This window comes from Panulirus ornatus, chromosome 36 (assembly GCF_036320965.1).
Source record: "Panulirus ornatus isolate Po-2019 chromosome 36, ASM3632096v1, whole genome shotgun sequence".
In the NCBI taxonomy this organism is placed as follows: Eukaryota; Metazoa; Arthropoda; class Malacostraca; order Decapoda; family Palinuridae; genus Panulirus; species Panulirus ornatus.
In genome coordinates, this window is record NC_092259.1 from 16094407 (window position 1) to 16107801 (window position 13395).

The 13395-nt window shown below is 45.7% G+C and overlaps 1 protein-coding gene across 1 annotated transcript in view; it reads right to left on the minus strand.

The window, feature by feature from the left end:
- LOC139760410 (chitinase-3-like protein 1) overlaps window positions 1-7061 on the minus strand; it is a 44755-nt gene extending 37694 nt beyond the window's left edge. Inside the window, exons 1-3 of the mRNA XM_071683578.1 lie at window positions 6966-7061; window positions 4784-4926; window positions 2989-3141 (exon numbers count right to left, since the gene is read on the minus strand). Coding sequence (XP_071539679.1) covers window positions 2989-3141; window positions 4784-4926; window positions 6966-7017 — 348 coding nt within the window. The 5' untranslated portion in view covers window positions 7018-7061. The remainder of the gene's footprint in view (window positions 1-2988; window positions 3142-4783; window positions 4927-6965) is intronic.
- Between the last annotated feature and the right edge of the window lie 6334 nt (window positions 7062-13395).

Below are 13395 nucleotides of genomic sequence, written 5' to 3' on the forward strand. Positions count from 1 at the left end.
CATGCCTCTCCTGCCTGATCCTCGTCTCAGCCATGCCTCTCCTGCCTGATCTTCCTCTCAGCCATGCCTCCCCTGCCTGATCTTGTTCTCAGCCATGCCTCTCCTGCCTGATCTTCCTCTCAGCCATGCTTCTCCTGCCTGATCTTCCCAAACTCAGCCATGCCTCTCCTGCCTGATCCTTCTCTCAGCCATGTCTCTCCTGCCTGATCTTCCTCTCAGCCTGATCTTCCTCTCAGCCATGCCTCCCCTACCTGATCTTCCTCCCAGCCATGCCTTTCCTGCCTGATCTTCCTCTCAGCCATGCCTTTCCTGCCTGATCTTCCCAAACTCAGCCATGCCTCTCCTGCCTGATCCTCCTCTCAGCCATGCCTCTCCTGCCTGATCTTCCTCCCAGCCATGCCTTTCCTGCCTGATCTTCCTCTCAGCCATGCCTCTCCTGCCTGATCTTCCTCCCAGCCATGCCTTTCCTGCCTGATCTTCCTCTCAGCCATGCCTTTCCTGCCTGATCTTCCCAAACTCAGCCATGCCTCTCCTGCCTGATCCTCCTCTCAGCCATGCCTCTCCTGCCTGATCTTCCTCTCAGCCATGCCTCCCCTGCCTGATCTTCCTCTCAGCCATGCCTCTCCTGCCTGATCTTCCTCTCAGCCATGCTTCTCCTGCCTGATCTTCCTCTCAGCCATGCCTCTCCTGCCTGATCTTCCTCTCAGCCATGCTTCTCCTGCCTGATCTTCCTCTCAGCCATGCCTCCCCTGCCTGATCTTCCTCTCAGCCATGCCTCTCCTGCCTGATCTTCCTCTCAGCCATGCCTCTCCTGCCTGATCTTCCTCTCAGCCATGCCTCCCCTGCCTGATCTTCCTCCCAGCCATGCCTTTCCTGCCTGATCTTCCCAAACTCAGCCATGCCTCTCCTGCCTGATCTTCCTCTCAGCCATGCCTTTCCTGCCTGATCTTCCCAAACTCAGCCATGCTTCTCCTGCCTGATCTTCCTCTCAGCCATGCCTCCCCTGCCTGATCTTCCTCTCAGCCATGCCTCCCCTGCCTGATCTTCCTCTCAGCCATGTCTCTCCTGCCTGATCTTCCTCTCAGCCATGCCCCTCCTGCCTGATCTTCCTCTCAGCCATGCCTCCCCTGCCTGATCTTCCTCTCAGCCATGTCTCTCCTGCCTGATCTTCCTCTCAGCCATGTCTCTCCTGCCTGATCTTCCTCTCAGCCATGCCCCTCCTGCCTGATCTTCCTCTCAGCCATGCTTCTCCTGCCTGATCTTCCTCCCAGCCATGCCTTTCCTGCCTGATCTTCCTCCCAGCCATGCCTCTCCTGCCTGATCTTCCTCCCAGCCATGCCTTTCCTGCCTGATCTTCCTCCCAGCCATGCCTCCCCTGCCTGATCTTCCTCCCAGCCATGCCTCCCCTGCCTGATCTTCCTCTCAGCCATGCCTCTCCTGCCTGATCTTCCTCTCAGTCATGCCTCCCCTGCCTGATCTTCCTCTCAGCCATGCCTCTCCTTCCTGATCTTCCTCCCTCTCCACCACACAACAAGGCTACTATAAAAAGGTGCAGAAAAGCGCATGTAAGATCATCGTTGACCCCTCGTACACCAGGATGCGCTCACTATGATGGACCCTCCCTACTCTCTCCAGTCATCATCAGCTGCACCTCATCTGACGGACACTTCAGGGTTATATAAACATCTGCATCCTCCTCAACAGCCAGACCCCCCGCCCCCCCCTCCTCCACCCCCCTGAGTTGTAGTTCGACACTACAATCGTATCAAAGTCATCCAAGCTGTACAGACCGCTATTCCTATCATTGTAAACTTTAAAACAAACAAATACGTCGTTGCAGAGGTAGAACTCACCGTAAAATGTAAATGTCTCACGTTATTTCGACTTTCTCAGATGTTCTTGTGGACCCGACCTTTGAAGGTGGAGTGCAGAAGTAAAAGGGAAAGACTAAAAAAGTAAAAGAATTCCGTAGTCCGTGTGTGCGAGGTTAGGAAGATATTGTACCATACATTTCTTGCTGATGTATCTTCCTAACTTCAGGCTACAGTTATATCATGGTACTTTTATTATTGTTACTACTGCTATTATTTTTGATAATGTTTTTTTATTATTATTATTATTATTATTATTATTATTATTATTATTATTAGTGGTAGTAGTAGTAGTAATATTTGTAATGAGATTATCAAAGTTATTATTATTATTATTATTATTATTATTATTATTATTATTATTATTATTATTATTATTATTATTATTGCTATTGTTATTATTATTATTATTATTATTATTATTATTATTATTATTATTTTACATTTATTTATATTTATTTTACTTTGTCGTTGTCTCCCGCGTTAGCGACGTCGCGCAAGGAAACAGACGAAACAATTGCCCAACCCACCCACATACACATGTATATACATACCCGTCCACGCACGCACATATACATACCAATACACTTCAACATATATATATATATATATATATATATATATATATATATATATATATATATATATATATATATATATATATATATATATATATATATATACAGACATTTACATATATACACAAGTTCATAATTCATACTGTCTGCCTCCCATCGCCACCCCGTCACACATGAAGTAACAACCCCCTCCCCCAGCATGCGCGCGAGGTAGCGCTAGGAAAAGACAACAAAGGCCATATTCGTTCACACTGTCTCTAGCTGTCATGTAATAATGCACCGAAACCACAGCTACCTTTCCAATCCAGGCTCCACAGACCTTTCCATGGTTTACCTTAGACGCTTCACATGCCCTGGTTCAATCCATTGACAGCACGGCTACTTCCCCTTACCATTTACACCGATGTTGTGATATGTATTAATGACGATCATATATTCCTGGGATCTTCCTGGCTTACCATTGATAGAACATGGGGATCATCTGGAAGAGTTACGGTTTAGGGTGAACTTAAAGGAGTGAGGAAGTCGTCGTCGCTTACCACAGAGTAGTCCTCAGATCCCTCATTCCAGCCTCCCACAGCCAGGAGGACGGTCAGGGCCGGGTTCTGCTCCTTGAGCGCCACGAACCGGTCGTAGGCACAGTTGTTGCCGTCTTGGTCGCCCGGACACAGTTCGTTCCAGGGGTCCAGAACCTGTTAGGGGGGGGGGGGGGGAATGATACGTTTTTGTATACTTCTCTAGCATGTTACTGCTCGGCTCTAGCATGTTGCTGTACAACCCTGTAGCATGTTGCTGTACAAGCCTGTACCATGTTACTGTACAACCCTGTAGCATGTTGCTGTACAACCCTGTACCATGTTACTGTACAACCCTGTAGCATGTTACTGTACAACCCTGTAGCATGTTACTGTACAACCCTGTAGCATGTTACTGTACGACTCTAGAATGTTAATGTACAACAGAGTAGCATGTTAATATACAACTCTGTAGCACATTACTATATCCTTCTGTTGCATATTACCGTACAACTTTGTAGCACATTATTGTATAACTGTGGAACATTACAACTCTGTAGTGTGTTGCTATACAATTCTGTCGCATATTTTGTACATGTCCGTTGCATATTATTGTACATTTCTGTAGCACATTACTGTACAAGTGTATTATATTTCTGTACAACTTTGTAGCTTAATACTGTACAGCTTTGCAGCCCACATTACTGTACGTGGTCTGTAACACATTACTGTACAACCATGAAACAAATTGCCATACATCCCTGTAACACAGCACTGTAAAATCCTGAAGCATATCACTGAGCAACTTTAGTACATTTAAGTAGAACTGTAGCACATTACTGTACAATAATGTTCAACGACGTTGAAAGAAAAAAACCTGGCCACTGATGGGACCAGCTTCCTCATGTAAGTCACAATGCAAGAAATGATCTATTTTTTGGTGACTCATATTCTCTGTGTTTGGGTAGCCAAGTTAGGAACATCTTCGTACCTCAGGAGGAAAGTTGGTCTTCTTCCTGCCCCCTGTCATCAGGTCGGGGGGTCTGGAGAGACCTCAGATCTGGGCATATTAATTCCCATCAAAACCTTTCCTGGTCGTTTGGACCCTCGTCATCCCCAGACGAATGGAATGAAGACAGTGGTACGTTGGTTTATAGATAAATCTCACACCCTCTGATAGGATGAGGTAAAACAGCCCGAGTATCGCGACGTTGCCTACGGAGCAATAACGTAAAGCTGATCTACTTTTAGACATCTGTAAGCAAGAATATATGAACCAACTTAGAACACCCATCATCATAAGGAGTAGGGTTACGATACCAGATTAGACAAGGAGGGAATTGGATTCCATGTTCAGACGACGGGAATGAGTTTCACTTTCAGACAGGAAGGGGACAGAATAGGATTAGCTTTCCAGAACCTTCACACACCAGATTGACGTCAGTGAACTACTTTGTCCAGAAGAAAGCTTGATCATGCCTGGAACCAGTTCATTATACTAGAACGGCCACGAAGCACTTACGCCAAAAGAAGGACCAGCGTACATTATGTGAGCCACTCATCTGAGGCCAACAGAACATCTCAACAGTCACAGATAAAGGAAGGAATGAAGTCTGTTTAGACCAATAGGGAACTCATGAGAGGCAGTTTGACCATTAGAATAAACAATTTGGCTGAATGAGTCACTGAAGCCAATGCACATCAGCGGAACGACACCAGACTACATAAATCATTGAGGTCCAATTGAGCTAAACAAAATGGAGACAGCACCCATTCCATGAACCCAGAGCACGACCTAGAGGCCGGGGGAGCCTTTTACCTCGATGGTCCAGGTGTGGTTACTGAGTCCAGCGAAGCCGAAGATGAGGTGTGTGCAGAGCTGCGGGTCGATGTCCTCCACGTCAAACTTGCCATTGCCGGGCCGCCACACAGCCCACGACCCGAAGTAGCACACCACATGCTCTGTTGGAGAGGGAAGAAAACACACCAGTTCAGGACCAGGCTGGATGACTGGGTCTTCAAAATATTTCTCCCACGAAATCAGTGTGAAAACTAAACTCTCTCTCTCTCTCTCTCTCTCTCTCTCTCTCTCTCTCTCTCTCTCTCTCTCTCTCTCTCTCTCTCTCTCTCTCTCTCTCTCTCTCTCTCTCTCTCTCTCTCTCTCTCTCCGGTTTTTTCTTATCACTATGTTTGGTGGGTAGTATGTATGTTCCGGGGTTTTGGCCCTCGACCAGCTGGTTCGGACTCGTCACACGCCATCATATAAATTCATCACAACGAAGTCCTTGTGAGACGAACTGCCATATGACATCATCAGTTGTGTTCCCGCTGTTGCTGGGGCAAGTCAGATGTCGAGCGCTGGGTAACACCAGAAGATCGTCAGCCTGGAGGTTCATAGTCGGGGGGGATGTCTTCTTCTTGTAGAAGGCCTCGAGAATCTGAAGACAACACGCAGCAGTACGCCCCGCTGACCTGAGGTAGTGAGCTTTCATTGGTCAGACAAGGGAGTAGCCGCCTTTTGCATTCATCTCTCATTGGTCAATATTTTTGATTTTCTCCATGACTTTTGTACATAAACCTGGACCATGCCCTTCTGTCCTCACACTTGAGACTGTGACACACGTCACGAAACGTTGTGTTACTGGATACCTAGCAAGAATTACACTACTGGTGTCCACTGTGGTTCTGCTAATGTTAGTCTTGTTTCTGTTCTTAATGGCACATTGTCTACCAGTTGGTCCTCTACCGACGTTGCGGAGACGACCAGATGGCCACTCTGTCCTCTTCCTTACAGAAGGATTCAAGTCGGTTGTGTGGACCGGGAAGTAGATTATAGATGGCGAGGTCATCGAACCCAGGTTTTCATTTTCATGTTAATGGTTTAGGTTGTGATATCAGTGGGACTAAGATAATCATCATCACTGCTATAGAATTTCATAACTATAATTATATGTGAGATGTACATTGACTTCATAATGACGGGACGACCCTTGAACATGACTTCATAATGACGGGACGACCCTTGAACATGACTTCATAATGACGGGACGACCCTTGAGCATGACTTCATAATGACGGGACGACCCTTGAACATGACTTCATAATGACGGGACGACCCTTGAGTAAGGGTGGCCTTGCCCTTTTACCTGACTCCTGAAGGATCAGGTTTGAGGTCTAGTCATCGCATCCAAGGGATCGTATCGTTATGATCAAAGGCTGAGCCATGCGAGTGTCGACAAAAAAGAATTGAAAACATTAACGAGTAAGTTCAAAGCGAAGCTTCGTGAGCTACTTGAAGCAGTAAATGAACCAGTATGTGAACCTTAAGCGGACAGGTACAATGTGGAGGAACCGACCCCTACTTGACACAGTATTTCCTTCCCAGTGGATGAATGGTCCTCAGGAACTGCCTTACCCTCCGCCGAGTTGTGTGGAGGTGGTTGACCCTGATTTCGACCCTGCCCGAGTTACTGTGTAGGTGGTTGAGATTACCTTCGACCCTTGCCCAACTTAACGTGTGATGGGTTGATCCTGACCTCGACCTTTGCTCCGCATATTGTGTATTAGGTTGATCTTGACTTCGACAGCTGCCCAAGTTGTGGTGTGGAGTTGATTCTTACTTCGACCCCTGCCCAACGTACGATGTAGTGAGTTGATCCTGACTTCGACCCCTGCCCAACTTACGGTGTCGTGGATTGATTCTGACTTCGACTCTTACCCAACTTACGGTGTCGTGGACTGATTCTGACTTAGACTCCTGCCCAACTTACGGTGTCGTGGATTGATTCTGACTTCGACTCCTGCCCAACTTGCGATGTAGTGGGTTGATCCTGACTTCGATCCCAGCCGAACACAGTGTAGCTGGTTGATCCTAACTTCGACCCATTCTCAAGTTACGATGTAGTGGATACATCCAACTTCGCTTGGACCCCGTGCTGCCTTGCTCAGCTCACGGTATGGTGGGCTGTCAGTCCTGAATTCTACCCTTGGCCGTGACTTACCAGCAGAGACCAGCCCAAGGCCGAGTAGCACCAGCAGACCTAGGAGTCTCATGGTGTAGGGGTTCTCTATAGTAGTAGTAGTAAGTATCTGAGACCTCCTCACCTGGCTTACCCACTTATATATGACCCGGCTTATCACATTACCCTCTGTAATCTGATGTTAGGTAATGCTTCTCTTGTTGGTGAGTCGAAGTATGAACATACAGAAGATCGGTCTGGTATTAAACCTAAAGTTACTTCCATATGAATGCTCTCATGCCCTTAAAGAAGGAAGGGATGGTAGATTTTGTAACTTCTTTCCTTTATCACATTTTTGTTCATTAGTCTTCCTTAACAAACGTCCATTGTGTTATTGTGTGATTCTCCTGGGTTGCTTTCCTTCATGTTCGTCTATTTCATCCCGCATCATTCCCTTTCGCATTATAGTCTCTGTGTGTCGTCTGTTTCCACCTCATTTTCTCAGGTTCTTTGCGTCTGTGAAGCAGTTTGTGTGTGATCTTCGCACATTCCGCTCTAAGCCAACTCGTCGGGAGTGTCAACACTAAATCTCCGAGCGAGTTTTAATGTATTCCGAGCCATTGTCAAGGCTACACAGTCGAGGTGAACAGGACAAGCGCCTTCTAGATTTCTAAACTTGAAGTACAGTCGAAATCTTGGAGCCTCCGTAACGCTGGACCTCGCCTGCTGGTGGTTACGGAGCCTCCGTAACGCTGGACTCCGCCTGCTGGTGGTTACGGAGCCTCCGTAACGCTGGACTCCGCCTGCTGGTGATTACGGAGCCTGCGTAACGCTGGACTCCGCCTGCTGGTGGTTACGGAGCCTCCGTAACGCTGGACTCCGCCTGCTGGTGGTTACGGAGCCTCCGTAACGCTGGACTCCGCCTGCTGGTGGTTACGGAGCCTCCGTAACGCTGGACTCCGCCTGCTGGTGGTTACACCGCGAGTGAAAAGTCACCTTCGGCGCGGCTCTCATCATCATCGTCACCTGAAAGAAAGAGTTCAATTTAGTGGAGGAACTTTTCGCCACTAAGGAGTCCATTATTTCCCTGCTACTGGAAGTAGAGCAACCTTAAAGGTGCAGCAGCTCTTAAAAGGGGTCTGCTAGGGGTATGTACAATAATGATAATAACAATAATATAATGATAATAATGATAATAATAATAATGATAATAATAATAATAATAATAATAATAATAATAATAATAATAATAATAATGGTAATAGTAATAATAATAATAATAATTGTTCCCTGGGGATAGGGGAGAAAGAATACTTCCCACGTATTCCCTGCGTGTCGTAGAAGGCGACTAAAAGGGAAGGGAGCGGGGGGCTGGAAATCCTCCCCTCTCGTTTTTTTTTTTTTTTTTTTTTTTTTTTTTTTTTCCAAAAGAAGTAACAGAGAAGAGGTCCAGGTGAGGATATTCCCTCAAAGGCCCAGTCCTCTGTTCTTAACGCTACCTCGCTATCGCGGGAAATAGCGAATAGTATGAAAAAAAAAAAAAAAGTAATAATAATAATAATAATGATAATAATTTTGATAATGATAATAATAAATGTTAATGATAAGTCCTGTTGTGATAGAGTGGGTATTGGGTAAGGTGGTAGCGGGGAAGGGATGTGCGTAAGGGGAACTGGCTTATGTAACCTTACCTCTGGACCACAACAATGAAACCACAACGGCAGATAATACCGCTGAACAAAAGCGGCAAAAGAAATGAATTGCTACAAAGGCGAATCCTTCCTGGAAAGAGAAAGTAAATAATCTCGGGAGACAGAAGATCCACGAGGCACAGAAAACGTGATGGTCAGTTTGATTTGAAGGTAAATGGGTTATAACATGGTAGGCGTAGTGTGGGAACGTCCACACCTGTATCCACCTAGACCCGTTGTGTGGGCTATAGTGTGTGTGTGTGTGTGTGTGTGTGTGTGTAGGGAGAGGACGGCTCTGATGTACATGGAGTTTATGTAATTCGTTATACAAAGGCATATGTACAGTGAAGTTGAGTGTCCTCGATGGGCGGAGAGGGACAAGTGGTTAAGGGAGGAGGAACGTGATAGTTTAGAGACAAGGGTCTTTGTAATGCTAAGGGCCAAGGCCAAGGGGTCAAAGGAGTTAAGGGCCTAGGGATAAGAGGTCAAAGGGAAGGGAAGCGGGTTATTTAGAAACAAGGGCTCACGTAAGACTAAAGGCTTAAGGCCAAGGGCTGAAAGGGAAGGATCGGGCCCTTTGAAAAGACAAGGCTAAGGCCTAAGGCCAAGAAGTCAAAAGGTAGAGGGTCGAGCGTCTACAGACGAAGGGTCGAGCGACTACAGACGAAGGCCCATGTCGGATTAAGGCCAAAGGCTCAAAGGGCAGGGGGACGGGCCGTGTCAACCAAAGGCCTGGCGGAGATCTGCTAACAACGGAGGAGCCAGCAGGTGCCGCAGCCACGGTCCACACTGGCTTCCCTTGTGCAGTGGTATCATGAGACATAAACCGTTTTCTTCTAGTCTTTAAAACGTGTGTGTGTGTGTGTGTGTGTGTGTGTGTGTGTGTGTGTGTGTGTGTGTGTCAGGAAGAGAGGAACAGAAAACGAAAAAAGAAAAAAATATGTATTGCTAATTATTCACAGGCGTAGAAGGATTCTTCCATAATCCAACATCACCTGGAGACAGTGACTTGTGAGTTGCGTCCAGCCACGGGGGGAGTGACTGTTAGGTTGGTAGAGCCACGGGGAAAGTAGTGACTGTCAGGTGAACATGTAGCTGTGGGGAAGACTGTTGTGTTACTACAACCATGGGTAGGGAAATGACTGTCAGGTTAACATATCCACTGGAAAAATGGGAACTATTAGGTTAACATATCCATGGTGAAGAAGTGATTTTACCATAGCCACTGAAAAAGAAGTTACCGATACCTTAATACGACCTCGGGCAAGGAAGTGACTTATTAGGTTAACATAGCCATGGAGTAAGAGGTTACTGTTACATTAACATGTGTGGGGGAATACCAACATACTGGAGGAGAGCAGACAACATGGCGATCCAGAGAATTTTGATAATTATTGGGCTATTTTCTTTGATAACCCTTGCGTCCCAGATGTACGAGTTTGATACATATGTTAAAGCGAGAAGAACTGGAGATAGAACCACAGTTAGGGGGATGGTGGTGGTCTGGTTTACGAATAAACAGTGGGAACGATAAAGTAGATCACTGCAATCCGAAGAGTTATGGAACAAACTTGGGAATTGGACGTTAAGCTGTGTGTACTGCGTGTCAACCCACGGAAATCCGCTACATCTGTACGGAGATGCAAATTGTGCAAGTGTTTGTCGCAGTATGGGGTTAACGGCCGGCTGCTAAGACGAATGAAAAAGGTATTTATGTTCCCTACACACTTTTTTAAAGATAAAAAATTGAAGTGAAACAGGGTTGTGTATCATCCTACTACATTTCTTAACGTACCTAAAGATCATGTAAAATGTAATATATGATATATTATATATACAACAACTGACTCACTTCCCAAGCTCTCAAATCCAAAACAGACTTCATACTTGCCCCTCTTTCCAAAACTCTTGCATTCACCTCCCTAACAACCCCATCCATAAACAAATTAAACAACCATGGAGACATCACACACCCCTGCCGCAAACCTACATTCACTGAGAACCAATCACTTTCCTCTCTTCCTACACGTACACATGCCTTACATCCTCGATAAAAACTTTTCTCTGCTTCTAACAACTTTCCTCCCACACCATATATTCTTAATACCTTCCACAGAGCATCTCTATCAACTCTATCATATGCCCTCTCCAGATCCATAAATGCTACATACAAATCCATTTGCTTTTCTAAGTATTTTTCACATACATTCTTCAAAACAAACACCTGATCCACACATCCTCTACCACTTCTGAAACCACACTGCTCTTCCCCAATCTGATGCTCTGTACATGCCTTCACCCTCTCAATCAATACCCTCCCATGTAATTTACCAGGAATACTCAACAAACTTATACCTCTGTAATTTGAGCACTCACTCTTATCCCCTTTGCCTTTGTACAATGGCACTATGCACGCATTCCGCCAATCCTCAGGCACCTCACCATGAGTCATACATACATTGAATAACCTTACCAACCAGTCAACAATACAGTCACCACCTTTCTTTAATAAATTCCACTGCAATGCCACCCAAACCTGCTGCCTTGCCGGCTTTCATCTTCCGCAAAGCTTTTACTACCTCTTTTCTCTGTTTACCAAATCATTTTCCCTAACCCTCTCACTTTACACACCACCTCGACCAAAACACCCTATATCTGATGACACAGCGCTGGTGGCTGATTCATGTGAGAAACTGCAGAAGCTGGTGACTGAGTTTGGTAAAGTGTGTGAAAGAAGAAAGTTAAGAGTAAATGTGAATCATAGCAAGGTTATTAGGTACAGTAGGGTTGAGGGTCAAGTAAATTGGGAGGTAAGTTTGAATGGAGAAAAACTGGAGGAAGTAAAATGTTTTAGATATCTGGGAGTGGATCTGGCAGCGGATGGAACCATGGAAGCGGAAGTGAATCATAGGGTGGGGGAGGGGGCGAAAATCCTGGGTGCCTTGAAGAATGTGTGGAAGTCGAGAACATTATCTTGGAAAGCAAAAATGGGTATGTTTGAAGGAATAGTGGTTCCAACAATGTTGTATGGTTGCGAGGCGTGGGCTATGGATAGAGTTGTGCGCAGGAGGGTGGATGTGCTGGAAATGAGATGTTTGAGGACAATGTGTGGTGTGAGGTGGTTTGATCGAGTAAGCAATGTAAGGGTGAGAGAGATGTGTGGAAATAAAAAGAGCGTGGTTGAGAGAGCAGAAGAGGATGTTTTGAAATGGTTTGGGCACATGGAGAGAATGAGTGAGGAAAGATTGACCAAGAGGATATATGTGTCTGAGGTGGAGGGAACGAGGAGAAGTGGGAGACCAAATTGGAGGTGGAAAGATGGAGTGAAAAAGATTTTGTGTGATCGGGGCCTGAACATGCAGGAGGGTGAAAGGTGGGCAAGGAATAGAGCGAATTGGATCGATGTGGTATACCGGGGTTGACGTGCTGTCAGTGGATTGAATCAGGGCATGTGAAGCGTCTGGGGTAAACCATGGAAAGTTGTGTGGGGCCTGGATGTGGAAAGGGAGCTGTGGTTTCGGGCATTATTGCATGACAGCTAGAGACTGAGTGTGAACGAATGGGGCCTTTGTTGTCTTTTCCTAGTGCTACCTCGCACACATGAGGGGGGAGGGGGATGGTATTCCATGTGTAGCGAGGTGGCGATGGGAATGAATAAAGGCAGACAGTGTGAATTGTGTGCATGGGTATATATGTATGTGTCTGTGTGTGTATATAAATGTGTACATTGAGATGTATAGGTATGTATATTTGCGTGTGTGGACGTGTATGTATATACATTGTGTATGGGGGTGGGTTGGGCCATTTCTTTCGTCTGTTTCCTTGCGCTACCTCGCAAACGCGGGAGACAGCGGCAAAAAAAAAAAATTATATATAATACCAGTGACAACTCTAGGAATCTCTAGAAAGCATTGGAAATAAGAGCGAGTAGTAAAATACCAGTGGGCTCAAAAATTAATGGAATCAAGTCTGAAATAATGATATATGAAAGAGAGCAAAAAGAATTTTGAACTTAATACGAGATCAGCAGACACTACCACAAACAACAGGATTCAAATACCTTTCGAGTTGAATCACCAGCCATGGACAGGATTCGTATCGAAATACCAAAAGAATGAAAAGACAAATACATTATCCCGATTACTGAAGGAAAAACACGTTAGAGGACTCGCATTCAGCGCTCTACCAGCAGAAACATATTGAGCTGAAACACTGACACCTGGCCATCAAGAGATTGATTACGGTAGACATGAAGACAGTTAGAATCATCTTGACCAAACAAGAACTGAATTTTGTATGAAATAAAGGCGGCAGAAAGAACCTACATCTCAGATGACGTGAGTTGGACAAGCGAAGCTGAGATGGCTGGAACATCAGGATAAACTGGACGAAGAGAAAATGTATAAAGACGAACATCACTTCACTGGGCACCAGTTAGATACATAACGTTCTCGAAAATCTCAACAAAAGACTAATGCTAATGTTATATAAGGACCACGATAGAGGATGCTATTTTGAAAGACTGCGATAAAGGATGGAGTCTTTCCAGGATAAGAAAGGAGTGAAGGCATCCGTGTTCTTAAAAAATGGTAGCCTTTAGATGGCCAGCCGTGTGGGGACCTCGGATATAGGCAAGTGACAGTAAGCAGATCATGGCCAGTAAAGAAGACCCCAGCCAAGCGCGTCGTGTTAGGGCAACTTGGCCTGCGATTACTGCATTCCTTGTGGTAGGTCACGGACCGCGTCCCTCAGAGCAGGTCTACGTAGAATCACGTGGATTA